The sequence below is a fragment of the Rana temporaria genome, chromosome 1, assembly GCF_905171775.1.
Source record: "Rana temporaria chromosome 1, aRanTem1.1, whole genome shotgun sequence".
NCBI classification, from domain to species: domain Eukaryota; kingdom Metazoa; phylum Chordata; class Amphibia; order Anura; family Ranidae; genus Rana; species Rana temporaria.
Window position 1 is genome coordinate 209,226,550 of NC_053489.1, and position 17,225 is coordinate 209,243,774.

The 17,225-nt window shown below is 41.2% G+C and overlaps 1 protein-coding gene across 1 annotated transcript in view; it reads left to right on the plus strand.

Annotated features, from left to right (window-relative positions):
- Positions 1–17,225, plus strand: part of TOP3B (DNA topoisomerase III beta) — a 99,731-nt gene that overhangs the window by 60,951 nt on the left and 21,555 nt on the right. The window contains exons 9-13 of the mRNA XM_040348402.1: positions 988–1,078; positions 3,370–3,524; positions 5,866–5,971; positions 13,162–13,308; positions 14,834–15,007. Coding sequence (XP_040204336.1) covers positions 988–1,078; positions 3,370–3,524; positions 5,866–5,971; positions 13,162–13,308; positions 14,834–15,007 — 673 coding nt within the window. The remainder of the gene's footprint in view (positions 1–987; positions 1,079–3,369; positions 3,525–5,865; positions 5,972–13,161; positions 13,309–14,833; positions 15,008–17,225) is intronic.

Here is a 17,225-nt window from a genome sequence, read left to right on the forward strand (position 1 = left end):
AGGGGTTATAACCCTCCTTTGCTCTATCGAACTCCTGTTTTGCCCATATTTATTATTTAAATAATTATTAGGTTACACTAAAATGAATTGCTTCCTGCTATTCTCTCCTCAAGGTTGGCTGTACCTTTAAAAACGTTCCCAACAGAATGGCTGATCGAAGCATAATTTTGAGTAAGATAGGGGTTTAACCAACAAGTAATAAGCACTTATTAAACAATAAATATATATAAAATTAAAGTCCTTGGCATCAGATGTTTTTCCAGTGTAAATGACCTTTACATTTGGTTTAAAAAAAATGATAGGGGTTGAGTTTTGACCTCATGCTCCATTAAGAACAGGCAAATGTTTGTTTTAGTGTCATGCCTGACTGTACTAGCAGTGTAAATTAGCATTACACATAGTGCAGCTAGGATAACTGAGAACTTCCTGTGCTCGTAGCTGTACGGATAAACAACAATAACTGGAAAAGAGTAAACTACAGGTGCTGAGTCCTCCTCTGACAAATGCATGTCCAGGCTGCCAGAAAAGGGATTCATTTAGCTAGAACAGCAGTAGTCAGATGCCAGATCTCATCTTAGTACTGGTTTTTATTGTTCACGCTCTAGACTTCTTGCTATTTATATATAACTGATTTTATTTGATTTTATTAACCAGTATATTTCAAAATCTACTTGTGTGTCCTGCTTATACTTCAAAATTCAGAAAGCAGCCCAAAACTGATTTTATCCTATTAGGTGCATCTGCTGACACCAGCACAGTATCCATAGTAGCCAAGTAATAGAAAATTGATTGTGCTTTGTCCATTCCATTATTAAATATCCTTGTTTTTCAGTCCTTAAAATACTGTACTACGCTTGTGTATAATTTGGCTCTGCAATATAATTTCAGTGTTTTGTTTTTTTTTTGTAAACACTGGCTCACCCAGTTACACTGAAAATGTTGTGTATGTTTGCTGAAGTGTATTCACAATGAGTATTTTGCCTGCAGGTGGAATCTGTCAGTAAGAAAGAGAAGGCCAAACAGAGGCCACAGGCATTAAACACTGTGGAAATGTTGCGTGTGGCAAGTTCTGCATTGGGTACGTTGGAAAAATATATTTGCATTTGCTGTAATGAGTGACTTTAGCCTACTGAGTGACTTTTACAGATATACAACTAGGTGATCTAACAGTGTTATTAGTATCAAAAACACACTTCAAGATATATCCTATAGTAATGGAAGGAGAACAAATTGCTAAAATAAAGCTAGGTTGGGACTTTGAGTGAGGCAATACCTAGTATATACCTCCATCCCCAATAGGTTGAATGAAAAGACTAAGCTGTGGCACTTTTAGATGAAGCACACTGCTAGATTGATTGAATGAACCAACTATGGTAAACATTGTTTATTAATTACAAAGAGGGCATGACATACACATAATATAAAATAGATAAAATATAATGATCATGAATCTTTGTAATTAATAAACAATGTTTGCCATAGTTGGTTCATTCAATCTAGCAGTGTGCTTCATCTAAAAGTCCCACAACTTAGTCTATAGTAACGGAAGTCATACTTTGGGGTTGAATTGTAACATTCTAAATGGGGGGGGGGAAGAACTATAAGGCCTCATGCACACAGCATTTTTCCTGCTGCTTTTAGGAGTGTCAGGCATTTTGTTTTTAAAGCTTAGAAATGTCTCTCTATGACTGGGAGGAGGTGCTGGCCTCTTGCAAATTAGTGTCCCCCTAAGTGGTCTGGCCGCCACTCTCACCTCTACATCATCCACAAATTCTATCTCTAACATGATCCGCCTCTCCAAATATAGTCCGGAGCACAGTCCCGAGTGTGGAGATCCAAGAGGCACATTTTATCACCCACTATGGTCCTGTCTCTCTCCAAGGATTTTGGTCACAGGTGGTTAAATCCCTCCACACCTGCACTCTGTGCCCCAGTCAGTGTCTACTGGGCCTCCTCTCCACATCTGAGGAGGACAAATATTTTTAATATTTTCCTGCAAGAATCTTTGTTCCTGGCCAGAATGCAAATAGCCAAAATCTGGATTAAAGAGTCGCCCCCAACTATCCAACAGTGGATAAGGGCTATCAATGTTACCCTCCCTTATAAAAAGGTATTAAACTTACATAGGGGCTACCCAAATAAATACTATAACATTTGGGACAAGTGGCTGGAGGGCGCCTGCACTTGCCCTGCTGAGGAGTGACCCACAATCAACATTTGAAACCCCCACAGTATATGGTGTCCACTTATCTTCAGGCTCCTTATTGTTTGCTTCCCCCCCTTAGGGCACACTTGGTTTTGCTAATATGTGCTGGACAATTTGACGTTCCCTGCATGAGTGTCATACACCCTGTTTTATCCAAATACAGGTAATCCCTGTTACCCTGTCCTTTAATGTCTCGCATTCAATATGCACATCAATGCTTTCACCTTATGAATAGTGCCTGTTGCACTTTGTATTTGTATCTCTCTTTTTTTCATTATGCTCAATAAAACTTTTTTTTTGGAGAAAACAAAAAACGCCTCTCCGTGTTATTCTATGTGTCCATGCACACGTAGGCTTTTAGTGCCATAGGCTTTTTCAAGCTGCAAAAATAAAAAAAAAACAGGGCCAGCACGTTCTGAAGCAGCAGCGTTGCAGCTGTATAAACGCCTTGTATACAGCGTTAGGCAGCGCCAATTGTTTTTAAGCTGTAGGAATTGGATTTGGGAGTGAAAAAAAGAGGGCAGAGAAACTAAACCCTAATGCGGGCTAAACGCGCATTAACGCCAATGCAAAACGCTTCTTAAAGCATGCTGCTTCCTGGCATCGGAACTGGCTTTGCAGCTAGTTTTTTTTTTTTTTTTAACACCCTGTGTGCATGAGGCCTTAGGGAAAGCATACAATCAAATAACTTTGTTTATTTAAAGCAGTATTAAACCCAAAAGCAAACATTTATTTTATTGCAGCATACCAAATAATAGTTGCGTGATGGCTGCATTTGTTTTTCTTTTTTAGGCTTTCTTTCTATTATTTCATCTGTTGATCCAGCCAGTCTGTTTTTCCAGTTGTATTAGTTTACAGGGATGAGAGAAACCATTTATCACTGGCAGTTTTTTTTTTTTCTACAATGATCAGCTTTTATTCACATAAAATCTTTATTCCAAAAGGAACAAAACTGTTTGCTCTAACTGATTATGAAAATATGATTATACATTTTTGGTTTTGGGTTTAATCCAGCTTTAACATCTTGCAGAAAAGTACAGTAGTAGTACCACTTTTCTTTGCTGTCATTTGTAAAATAAAACAAATCTGACCAGCCTTGGCAGGAGACCTCTATCTCTGGAAGTGTTCGGGCAACTACTCATCTCATTTTCCTTCTGTTTCAGGAATGGGCCCACAGCATACTATGCAGATTGCGGAGCGATTGTACACACAGGGTTATATCAGCTATCCCCGAACAGAAACCACCCATTACCCAGAAAATTTTGACCTGAAAGGAACACTAAAACAGCAGTCCAACAATCCTTTTTGGGCAGATACAGTAAGCAGTGAATCTGGAGTTTTAAACTCCTAGGGGTTAATTTACTAAAGGCAAATAGACTGTGCACTTTGCAAGTACAGTTGCACTCCTTGCTTAGTGAATGTGATAAAACTCAGATTTTCATCATCCACTCACGTGGAAGCAAAAATGCTTGTTTTTATTTTATTTCCACCCGATTGGGCTTTGTTTACAAAGTGACGGTTTACCACATTCACTAAGCTCTGAAAAAAATGAGTGCAACTGCAAAGGGCACAGACCTTTTTTCTTTAGTAAATCAACCCCATATTGTCAGTACTGTTGTATTTGAGCAAAATGTCTTCCTTTTATGCAGAAAAATTAAATCGGAAGTTCCGTCAAATCCTAACTATACTTGAACATTCCCCCCATCCTAAGCCTATTCTAACTACCCTGTAAAATGGAGGTTGGCAACTCGTCAATCGCTATCTACCTGTCAACAGTGTGCCGTGCCTTCTCCTGCAGCCTCTGCCATTCTCCTCCTCATACAGCGGATAGAGGGAGGCAGCACAGCTCAGGGTGGAGGGTGGGAGCTGGCCAAGTCAACTTTTTAGGTTAACCAGCAGGTGATTGGTTGCTTGAACACAAGGGGGTCCCCCTCCACCAATTACCAACTTGTTAATATTGGGGGGACATGCCCAAGATAGCGTTGGAGATGGTCCTGTAGTTGCAGAGCTCTGCTTCTGCTCTGGGGATTTGCATCTTTTCAGTACATCCACCCTCTGGTTACTCTTCCACAGGCTCCTGCCTGTTGCCACTCTGGGTACCTCAGGATGCGCCTCTGGTGCTACCTACCGGTAAGCAGAGGGAGAGGGGCACGGATATTCCTCTGGAGCACAACACAGAGCCAGCAGGGCCACTCGTCCCCTTCTAATACCTGTTGCTCTACAGGCACGTTGTGCCTACTTCATTCCCACTAACTACTGCTCCCCACTGTACAGGGATGTCCAATGGCAGGCTTTCAGCAGTACAAAAAGGAGCAGAGGACATTATTTAATTTTTTATTTAAACGTAAATAAATATTTATAAAAAGAAAAACTACTGACACTGTCGACTGCCTTGCTGACACCATCCACTGCCCTACTGACTGATACAGTCCACTTTTAAAGTAGGCTAACTTTATATTTGTTTGTTTTATTATATTTTTCTAAGTTTTTGTTACTATTTAGTTGGGCCTTGCTAGTTCATTTCTTTAAAAAAAAAAAGGGGGCGAACTTTGATCTCTTTGATGCTGTTCAGGTAGCACTCCACCTCTCAAAGGTTGCCTACCCCTGCCCTACCCCTGCTGTAAAAGAAAGGTGTTTATATTTGCCTAGGCTGAGGGTGCTCCAGTGTGGTCACATGATCTGTCCAGAGGCCGGCTTTAGGGAAGAGGAGAGATTGCTGACAAAGGCTGCAGAGCCTATGTGATGACGTCACCTATAGGCTTATTATGGGGCATCCGTTGTCAGCTGACCTCCTATACATTGAAGCCAGAGCTGGGAGCTGAGCAAGTGACCAACCAGAGTGCACTCAGAATAGGTAAATATAGGCATATTTTCTTTGCAGAGTAGTTAAAACAGGCTTAGAATGGGGATGGGAGCAGTTAGGATTTGACTGAACTTCCACTTTAATGTCACGCGTATATTTATGTTTTGAAATCAAATTCGGTAGTGAGTGACATTAAAGGGTAAATTCACCTTTTACAGAAAATCTTTAAGGTGAACATACACAGGACCCCCTCCTCGTCCCCCCCGTTGAGCTGACCTGGACCGCGGCAATCTCCTGTTCTAAGACCCATTAAATCCGCACCAGGATTCCGGGGCTTAGAAATCCCCTGAGCTAAATGTCCAAAACGTCCCTCGTCAGGAGGGATGTTTGGGAGCATTCTAATTGGCCAGTGCCATCACATGGGCTGTGCTGACCAATCAGCAGCTGCATAGCCCGTCCTCTGCTGTCAGCTATGGCGAAGATGTGTGGATGTTGAGGGGTTTTCTAAGCCCCGGACTGCTGAAGCGGATATACCAGGGCTTAGAATGGGAGATTGCTGCGGTCCAGGTCAGTGGAGGGGGCGAGGAAGGGGGTCCTTTACAGATTTTTCTGTAAAGGTGAACTTGCATTTTTAAATTTGGAAAATTCCATTATTGTCAAAGTATATATGTAGAACATTTTTTTTTCTGTCTTTTTTTTTTTTTTTAATAATCCAACATGGAAGATAGCCTTACTTATAGCTAAGCTTGTTTTGTGTAAATAACTGAACTTTTTTGCCACATATTTCGATATACTGCTTCTGGCTGAATCCTGTGACTTTAGCATGTGTAACAGTGGTATTATCTTGACATTTCAGGTTAAAGCTTTATTGGCCAGTGGTATAAATCGTCCAAGGAAAGGATCTGATGCTGGGGATCACCCACCGATTACGCCCATGCGTTCAGCAACAGAGGCGGAACTCGGTACTTTGCAAATCTTTTTACAAACTATCGCTGTAACTGAAGTAGGATGCCATTTATAAAGCAGCAATGTGGGTTAACCATTGCCATTCCAATGCTTTAAAAGAAATGTCACATTTATAAAACACAGCATTACTTCAATACTTTAAAACAAGCAAAGCCCATTTCATTTTCATGTTTAGGGAAAAAGATAGGTGGAAGGAAGAGAAGCCTGGCCATATGACCTGTGCAAGTCATGTGACGGCCCACTCCTGTTATGCAGTGTTCTGCAGACAGCACTCCGTCAGACATTGTAGGCCCCACACCTTATTATTTAAATGAGTTGTAAAATGCAAACGTAGTGCAGAGTAAACGCTGTAATATCTGGTGAAGGGTGATAGTAATATTTGCTCTCTAAATTGCTCTTTAAATATACCCATAAATGTATTAGTGCATGTTAGAGATCTAGTTCTAGGAGGGAAAAGCAAGGAATGCTACAAACACACCATCAGGGCTATTATTATCGTTTATTTTTAGATTAAAAGCATTTTAGATAGTGTTTTTCAAAATCTGTATTTGGTTCTAGTTCACACCAGACGCAGTTCCGTTCCGTGTGTTTTTTTTCTGCATAAAATGCATGCACAGTGTTTTCCATATATTTAATGGCTCTAGTTCACACCATGCAGTCAGTTTTCGGGCAGTTTCTGCACCAGAAACTGACTGCATGGTGTGAACTAGAGCCATTGGAATACATGGAAAACACTGTGCATGCATTTTTAGTGCAGAAAAAAAACACACGGAACTGCGTCTGGTGTGAACTAGCTCTCAAAATCTAAATGGTGCAAAATCAGTGGCAGCTTTTACTGCTTTCCTGGCTGTCAGAGCTTGAATCAATGGTACATAAAAATTGGCTGAATCACAACCTAGCTTCAGTTTCAAAGACTGTGTGCAAAAAGATTATCCTTCTTTCTATAAACTAAAGGGCCCAAGAGCTCATGTACACTAGATGTGCCTGATGACACATTGAAGTGCTTTCAGACTCATTAAGTTTTTTTTAGACACATACTTCTATTGACTTGAATGGGAATAAAGTGTAATGCACCTCAAAAGCAGGACTTTTTTTTTTACCATCTCAACATTGGTGGAATATGCCCCAACGAAAACTGTGTATGTCTTATTTCTGGCATAACAGATTTTCTAATTGGTGTAAGTAACTGCAGGACACTGCATTCACATCAGGGCTATCCTCTAAAAATGTACGTGAAGCAAAGGACATTAATCCTAGCTCTGAAATGAGGACTAAATATAAAATAAACCCTCATGAATGCCAAGAAACTCTTCCAAATAACTACCTAGATATTTGCATAGTGCTGCTTGCAAGGCTATGGTTGTGGTTGAAGATGCAACATCCAGCTTGTGCTCCGAGTGCTTTACAGCATGAATCTTAAGAAGAGCTGCTGTGAATTATTCTTTGCAGGGGCATGTGTCAGCCTCTGATGTTACAGGCTGACTGAGGGCAAGCTGTGCACCAGGACGGCATCCTGTTATTCCCAGTCCAGCAGGCAACTCTGTTCGTGCTACCAGAAGATTAGCAGCACCTGGTTGGCATTGACAGCACAATGCAGGAGGCATGCAGGTGTATTTACTAGATATTCTCAATGCTAAAGTAGGGTTAACATTTTCAGATTTATATGTGTGATCATTTTTTATTTTTTTATGCAGTTTAACAAAATCTTAATGCAGGTTTGGAGTAATTACTGTTTAGGGATTAAACATGACTGAGATGGCAAATTAGTAGGGGAAAACATGCTATAAATTCTCAGATGATGAAATGCACATATTTCCTATGATTTATCCCCCTGACAAACAGCCATGTCAACAACCAGCTAGTCTGGTTTTAGTTTTTTTTTTGGGGGTAGCTAATTTGCAAAATTATTATTTAGGCAGACCTCAGCAGGTACAAACTAGTTTTCTACAGTACAGAGCTGGCCAAAGTTTTGAGAATGACACAAATATTATTTTTCAAAAATTCTGCTGCGTCAGTGTCAGATGTCACTATTCTATACTGAAGTTTAATTACAAGTATTTCATAAGTGTCAAAGGCTTTTATTGACATTTACCTAAAGTTTATAGTCAATATTTGCAGTATTGGCCCCTTTTCAAGACCTCTGCAATTTGACCTGACAAGATGTCAATCAACTTCTGGGCCACATACTGCCTGATGGCAGTTCATTCTTGCATAGTTGATACTTGGAGTTTGTCAGAATTTTTTTTTTTTTTTTACGCCCGCCTCTTGAGGATTGACCACAAGTTCTCAATGGGATTAAGGTCTGCAAAGTTTCCTGGCTATGGACCCAAAATGTGTTTTGTTCCCCAAGCCACTTACTAATCACTTTTTCCTTATGGCAAGGTGTTCCGTCATGCCGGAAAAGGCATTGTTCGTCACCAAACATTTTTTGGATGGGTGGGAGAAGTTGCTCTCGAAGGATGTTTTTGTACCATTCACAGCTGTGTTCTTGGGCAAAATTGTAGGTGAGCCCACTCACTTGGCTGAGAATTAATCCCACACATGAAGGGTCTCAGGATGCTTTACTGTTGGCATGACACAGGACTGATGTGTCACCATTTCTTCTCTCTCCGGACAAGTTTTTTTTCCAGATGCCCCAAACAATCAGAAAGGGGATTGATTCAAATTACTTTACCCCATTCTTCAGCAGTCCAAACCCTGTACCTTTTGCAGAACATCAGTCTATCCCAGATGTTTTTCCTGAAGAGAAATGGCTTCTTTGCTGCCCTTCTTGACACCAGGCCATCCTCTAAAAGTCTTCGCCTCACTGTGCGTGCAGATGCACTCACACTTGCCTGAGCAAGCTCTGCACTGGTGGTGCCCTGATCCCACAGCTGAATCAACTGTTAGAGGCAGTCCTAGCGCTTGTTTATCTTTCTTGGGTTGCCCTGAATCCTTCTTCACAACTGAGCCTCTTTCCTTGAAGTTCTTAATGATCTGATAAATGGTTGATTTAGGTGCAATCTTACTAGCAGCAATATCCTTGCCTGTGAATCCCTTTTTGCGCAAAGCAATGATGACTGCACGTGTTTCATTGCAGGTAAACATGATTAACAGAGGAAGAATAATGATTTCAAGCATCACCCTCCTTTTAAAGCTTCCAGTCTGTTATTCGAACTCATTCAGCTTTACAGAGTGATTGCCAGCCTTGTCCTCGTCAACTCTGACACTTGTGTTAATGAGAAAATCACTGTCATGATGTTAGCTGGTCCTTTTGTGGCAGGGCTGAAATGCAGTGAAATGGTTTTTTTGGGGGGATGAAGTTCATTTTCATAGCAAAGAGGGACTTTGCAATTAGTTGCAATTTCCTAGGACTAATCATGTCGGCCTACGAGTGGGTCATGGTGAGTGGCAACATGGCTCCCCCACTGCTTGGGGGGTTATGTCATTCTGCCAAATTTTACCTTTTTTATTTTGTCTGTGATGCATCTTACTTCATTCAGGTGTCCTTTTATGAAGCAGTGAAATCTATTCACTGCTTCCTTCTCCAGGTTTCACGGAGGAGATTTTTCTCCTCTAGATGCCAGTTTATGAAGTGGAGAAGATCGCTTCACCCTTGGAGGAGTGAATTGATCTACCAACGCTTCAAACAGTGGAGAACGGCCCCTGATACTGGAATCTCGTGAGACTTTATTAGATTACAGTACTAGAAATTCACAGAAATACAGAGATGTCAGTTTATTGAGCAGTGATAAATTATCACTGCGCAGTACACTGACAGATGACCTGGTTAATGTTCATAAAATAACGAGTCCCCCTACATAATTATATATATATATATATATATATATATATATATATATATATATATATATATATATATATATATATATATATATATATATATATATATATACACACACACACACACAAATTGTATATACATGTATATACACACACACACACACACACATATATATATATATATATATATATATATATATATATATATATATAATGTGTATACACATAATTATTACAGGGGGACATGGTTACAGTGTTGGGGGGTCTGAACGAGGTAGAAGGAAGTTAAAAATCTTCCTTCTCAGATCCCCCGGGATTCCCTCTTCACTCCCCGCTTCACCACCTCTGAGATGGTGAATCGGGGGAATGTGAATTCTGACTCGGATCCCCAGTGAAGTGCAGAGATCGCAGCTTCATAAACTTGCCGTTACTGTGTCAGTCTATAAGGATTCTCTGTGTGTGGAGATAATTGGCGGGAGAACAAGTTCAAACACTTCTCCCCCCGATTATCTCTGTTTCATAAACTGTTTATGGGCTGTGATCACTGGTGATCCTTGGGATCACCGCTGTTCACTGCTTCATAAACAGACACCTAAGTGATGTTTCTTTAGATTATACAGATCCCCATATGGCAGCAGGTGTGTCTTTGGGTACCACAGCAGCTTGCGGTGGAATGGAGGCATCTGCCTGGCTGCATGTTGGTTATTGGGGTATGGGACTGGCCATACACTGTGCAGTTCTTGTTTGGCTTTCCTTTTAGGTTTACCAAAACCATGTAGTGTGAGATCAAACATAAACCCCCTTAATTGTGTGCAATCAGGAAGGTGAATTTGAGAGAGGTTGGAGAGTTGTGTAGTGTATGGCCAGCCTCACTCTACTTTTGAGGGGGAAAAAGATCATCTGTACTAGTTATGGATAAGCTGTGTACATTCCTGAATATTATTGTGATCCTGCCTTTTTGTTTCTGTACTGAACAAGCTTTTCTATCCTTGTCCTGTTTCTGGCATAGCTGAGTTTGTTTCATGCCAGGACATGTCAGGACTGTGGTCTGGGAGGCTGCTGTGTCAGTCAGCCTCCCTTTAGCTGTGGTTAAAGTGGTTGTAAACCCGGAATAAAAAAAACACCTGCAAGACAAAGCCATATTTAGCTAGTATGACTAGCATACTAGCTCATTATGCACCTTAGATCGAAGCCATCCTTGTCTCCCCCTCCGGCCACAGACATCTCTCCACAGATACCCCGAAGGATACTTCCGAGTATCGCCGCGCCGTTTTTATGAATAGGATTATCACTGCGCCTGTGCCGTTGTCTATGGTGCGCATGCCGTTTGGCAAATATCTCCTAAACCGTGTAGCCTTAGGAGATATTGCAAACACCAACAGGTAAGCCTTAATCTAGGCTTACCTGTAGGTGTAACTTCAGAGGGAGGGTTTACAACCAAGTTAACCCCTTAGAGGATTATTGCCAAACAAGCTAATTCCTATTGCATTGAATTTGTTTTGAACTGCTTTATTAATCGGCAGCGCGAATCGTCTTTTACTAACACGAAATCGGCTAAAGCAGCCCAAAGGGTGGCGTCATCCGAATGGAACTTCCCCTTTATAGTGCCGTCGTACGTGTTGTACGTCACCGCGCTTTGCTAGAGCATTTTTTTTTGAAGATCGTGTGTAGGCAAGGCCATTTTAATGATCAAGTTGAAAAAAACATCGTTTTTTCTAGAGCCTGAAAACGTAGTTTTTTACAACCCCGAAAAATGATTGTGTGTACGCGGCATAACGCTTTAAGGAAATGATCATGCAAACAATGACCTACAATGCAGTTCTTCTGTTGAACCACAGAGGGGATCCTGAAAAATTGCCTGATTAAAATGACAAAATACTATATAAAGATCACTGAGCCTTTCACATCAGTTTCTGTATTGCATTTCAAGTTAAACCCCTGGTTTTGTTATGCTTTGATCAGATTAGAAAGTTCATTAGCTAACCAAACTTTGCTTTTCCTGAACTGTCTTTTCCATCTTATACGGATTCAGAAGCCATACATGTCAGCCCCAGTCCACTGTGTGACATTTCATGTACAGTAAAACCTTGGATTGCGAGCATAATTCGTTCCGGAAGCATGCTTGTGATCCAAACCACTTGTATATCAAAGCGAATTTTCCCATAAGAAATAATGGAAACTCAGATGATTCGTTCCAAAAACATTTATTCATAGATCTTTCAGTTTATAGTTCATATAAAAGGATTAAAGCAATTCGATAAGTTGTGTAACGATAAAAATATCCATCCACAAATGGCAGCCTCCCCAAGGGGACTAGAAACGAAAACCACCAGGAGCTACAGAGTGTAAAAGAGAAGAGGAGAAGTTGATAACTAAAAGAGGCACATCTAAGTATGCAGGCATCTGGGGTAAAGCGATCCACATAGACAGTCATCCTCACCACCGGCTCTTACCACGTTCAGTCTGCAATCGTGGTCGGGAAGACTACCCTGCAGTAGAGCAATCTGAAAGTTTTACCCCTGATGCCTGCATACTTAGATGTGCCTGTTTTAATCATCAACCATGTGAGTTTCTAAATGTGGTACCTTCATTAAATGTAACCATATTGCTACACTTAGAGGTGCCTCTCTTCTATTTCATAGTCAGTTGTGACATGACGCTACTCTTATATCAAGACATCTCTTGTATATCAAATCAAAATTTATTAAAACATTTTGCTTGTCTTGCAAAACGCTCTCAAACCAAGGTTTTACTGTACTCTCTAAATCTAGCCTTTGCCCTGCAATCTGTAGAAATTAAAGAAATTAAAAAACAAAATCTTTTCCTCTAGTAAATTTTGAAAGCTGAACTCCAGGCAACCAAATAGATACACAGCTGAAATATACCTGTTCAGCCAGTCTTATGATCCAGATACTCTTACAGGTCCCTGATTTCAGGGTTAAGCAGTACAGCTTGGTCAAAGACTAGTCCCAGTCTGTGATGAAGGTCAGTAAATGGGCAGCAACACACTGCTGAAATTACCACTGTGGGTATTCTGCTTTTACCGGTTGTGAGCATGTTTCCAGTGTAAGCCTCACAACAACATGCAATGAAAGAAAGCCTGGTTAATTCAGAAAACGCCCTCACTAACCCAGTTGTTGGGGGGGAAAAAAATACAATGCTTTGTGTAGTGATATCTCTGCTTGTGGGTTCGTTATAGTTGAAATGTTATTTATAGTTCTTATGCAACCCCATAAACTGTGACTAAAATTTACAGATGTGGACATCCAAGACTGTACACACATCCAGTTATTTAACATATGTTTATTTTGTTTTATGGTGCTTTATTTCTGCATAAATAATTGTCATATTTCCATACTCACATTGCTGCTCCAACTGATCATGCATTCTTGTTCCTTCCAAGGTGGTGATGCTTGGCGGCTGTATGAATATATAACCCGACATTTCATTGCTACCATCAGTCATGACTGCAAATACCTACAAACCGTGATTGCTTTTAGCGTTGGCCGTGAGCAGTTTTCAACCACCTGCAAAGAGGTGATCTCTCTAGGTGAGTAAGGGGTGAAAATATGTGGATTAACTTGTAACTGTGACTTAAACGAACCATGAAAAAGAGCCCCAGTTTTTGAACGACATTATGATAAATAAAAGGTTGTCAGCCATAATTTCAGACACTCACAATAAATTTCTCAGGATCTGGCAACCTTGGGTCGCATATATACGACCCACCAGATTCAACTTCACGCTTCTACCAATCTAATATTTGCTTGCCTCCCACCCCGCGGATTTCGCTCCCCCTCTTTGTTTTTATTCTTTCTTTCTCTCATATTCCTACTTGTGTTTTTTTTCTCCTGCTTGCCCATTCTTTTCTTCCTCCATTTTTCATTTCTTTCTTCCCTTACTCTTTTTTTTTTTTTTTACATCCTTCTATCTCATCAGGCCTCCAGGCTTGAGCCTGGCTGATATGGTTAACATACCGCATTTCTGTTTTGTATTCCCTCAAATTTATCACCATAGTATAGATGGTTTGCTAAAGCGTTGTAGGCAAGTGCCCATTTGGGCGCTCCCTATATTTACTCTATGCAGCGCGTTCCAGGAAGATGCAGTTAGGTCATGGTGTAACTGAACAGATTTGTATCCAAGACCAGGGGCCCAGAGATGTTCGCAATAGATTCCCTGGTGACAACTTCTTTGTACAATACAGTTAGAGGGGATTCTGGCAATCCTGGCCACTCCGGCCTGGTCCAGGAGAATGTAGAACTCTACCCGACCTCCTTTTGAATGGCCCAGTTTTACAAGTTCCTACTTTACGGTCTCTGGCTTTAATGGCTTGGATGTTGAAACACGTGTCTAGAAAAATAGGGGTTTTCTGTCAATAGGGTCAGATTCTGTCATTCCCATCCTCTTCAAAGCTAGAAAAGCTACTTCACGAAAAATGTATCATCGTACTTGGAAATCGTACTTTTCCTGATGTGAGGTTTAGAAGCCTTGCAGAAACATTGTTGGATGAGTTTTTGACTTTTCTTAAATCTGTAGTTGAAAAAGTTTGAATACCATCAAAAATCATATTTGTGCCCTGGAGGTTCTCTTTATTATTATTATTATTATTATTATTAATATTAATAAAGATTTATATAGCGCCAACAGTTTACGCAGCTCTTGTTTCTCATTTTCTAGTATGAACCTTCAACAGCATGTCACATGCATTGTTCCTCCTCTTAGTGTTGAGGAAGTTGAATGACCTTAACTTGGTACTTTCTGAGTTACTAAAACCTTTGTTTGAGCCTATTTAGCAGATTCCCAGGGTGCTTCTGGCTAGAATGTCCTTCATGTCTTTTTAAGTCATCAACCCAAAACAAGTATGCATATCAGAAAAGTTTGGGAAAAGCAATGCTGCATATTTGTGCGTCAAAGTAATGAAGCAAGTGTGAAATTGTTAAATGCAGTACAATACTGTTACAACACACATTTATTTTTACAGTAAACACAGAAATACATGAAAATATATGCTCACTAAAATATAATGTGGTTTCCCTTTAAACTAACAGTACAGTTTCACATTGGTTATATTACAGGATACACAGAAATCATGCCCTGGCAAGGCATCCCCCCGGAGGAAAGTTTTCAATCCTGTGAAAGAGGAGATAAGTTTGGTGTGGAAGAGGTGAAGTTGGTGGAGAAACAGACATGTCCTCCAGATTACTTAACAGAGGCAGAGCTCATCACTCTGATGGAAAAGCATGGTATTGGTAAGTGATACAGCGTAAATATAAGTAGCTCATAGATAAAAAAAATGAACAATAAACTGAGCTAGCTAGAACTAGTTCCTGAAGGAGTTTATTCCACAGCCCTTTCTGTAAATAAGCCTTTCTGTATATGGAGGTAAACCTCTTTCTCCACTCGCAAGGGGCGGCTGGGATCAGAGGCAGAGGAAGGGCTGGGATAAGGCTGAGGGGTAGTAAAATACGTAGCAGAGGGATAGATGGGATCTGGCAGAGGGGTTGTGGGAACAGTGGCAGAGGGGTTGTGGGAACAGTGGCAGAGGGGTAGTGAAATCAGCGGCATAGGGGTAGTGAAATCTGTAGCAGAGGAATGGATGGGATCAGTGGCAGAGGGGTAGTGAAATCTGTAGCAGAGGGATGGATGGGATCAGGCAGAGGGGTTGTGGGATCAGTGGCAGGAAGATGGCTGGGATCGGGCAGATGGGTGGTGAGATCAGTGGCAGAGGGATGGCTGGGATCCGGCAGATGGGTAGTCAGATCAGTGGCAGAGGGATGGCTGGGATCAGGCAGAGGGGTTGTTTTTCAGGCAGACGGCTGGTGGGATCAGAGGCAGAGGGATCAGACAGATGGATGGTGGGATCAGAGGTATCAGGCAGACGGATGGTGGGATCAGGCAAGACGGATGGTGGGATCAGGCAGAGAGGCGATTGATGGGATCAGTGACACTGACCCTTACCTGCTCTCGGTGTCAGTCGATTACCCCTCCTCCATGATGCTCAGTGCTTTTTCCCCCTTCCAGTGCCTCCAGTGAAAGCCTCTCCTCATGTCGGGTGACCCCCCCCCCCCCCCGCACTGTACTGGCTGTCATCTCATCAGCTGACTTTCTTCTTCAGGGGAGGGGGCTTTAGCCACCATGTGTTTCTCCATAAGAGGCAGAGCACTGCACTGCACGGAGCGACGGATGACGTCATCAAAAATCAATTCGGCCCACTCACAGCATCGGTGCAGCATTGCTAACGTCCGAATCTCAATGCATTGATGCTGCGATTGTATTCAACACCCCTATCCGATGCTCCCCATCCAACCTTTCAAAAGAGACAACTTCCCTAAACTACAAACCTTGCTAGAAGATATTAATTGGGATAAAATCTTAGGAACAAAACATGAGAGATCGGTTTGCTTTAAGAGCACATTAAATAAGGGCATCAGCCAGTGCATCCCATTGGGAAATACATTTTAAAAGAGCAAACAAAAGTCCTGGGTGGCTTAACTCCAATGTAAAAATTGCATATAAAAACAAAGAAGGCCTTCAAAAAATACAAGGCTTGAGGGATCATCATCAGCATTCAAACTTTGCAAAAAATGCAACAAGAAATGTTAGGGTGCAGTTAGGGCGGCTGAGAACACAAAAGACACATAGCAGAGGAGAGCAAAAAAAAATCCCAAGAAATTCTTAAGTTTATAAACTGTAAAAGAGGAAGGACAGACCATATTGGCCCCAAAAAGAATGAGGAAGAGAATCTGGTTACAAGGGATGGTGAGATGGCAAAGATATTACATTTTATTCTTCTCCTCAGTCTTCACAAGGGAATCTGGGGGACTTCAGTAACCAAAACTGCAGTGTTTTTCCTCTTGACACATCACAGGAAGCACCCTCATGACTAACCGAGGACAGAATTAGGAATAGACTTGAAAAACTCACCATTATTAAGTCACCAGGACCAGATGGCTTGCACCCGAGGGTTCTTGGGGAACTCAGTCAAGTAATTGACAGACCATTGTTCCTAATTTTTACTGACAGTCTACTGACTGGAATGGTACCAGCTGATTGGAGAAAAGTCAATGTAGCAGCAATATTTTAAAAAGGGACAAAATACATCCCTGGGAATACCAGACCAGTTAGCCTAACACCAATAGTATGCAAGCTCTTAGAGGGGGGATGATAAGGGACTATATACAAGATTTTAATAATGAAAATGGTATTGGCAGTAATCGGCATGGTTTCATGAAGAATTGTTCTTGCCAAACCAATCTATTACCCTTCTATGAGGAGGTGAGCTGCCATCTAAATAAAAAAAGGCCCTTAGGATGTGGTGTATCTGGATTTTGCAAAAGCATTTGACACAGTTCCCCATAAATGTTTACTGTACAAAGTAAGGTCCGTTAGCATGGACCGTAGGGTACAGTGGGGATCGAATGTTTGGGCACCCCAGGTAAAAATTTGTATTAATGTGCATAACGAAGC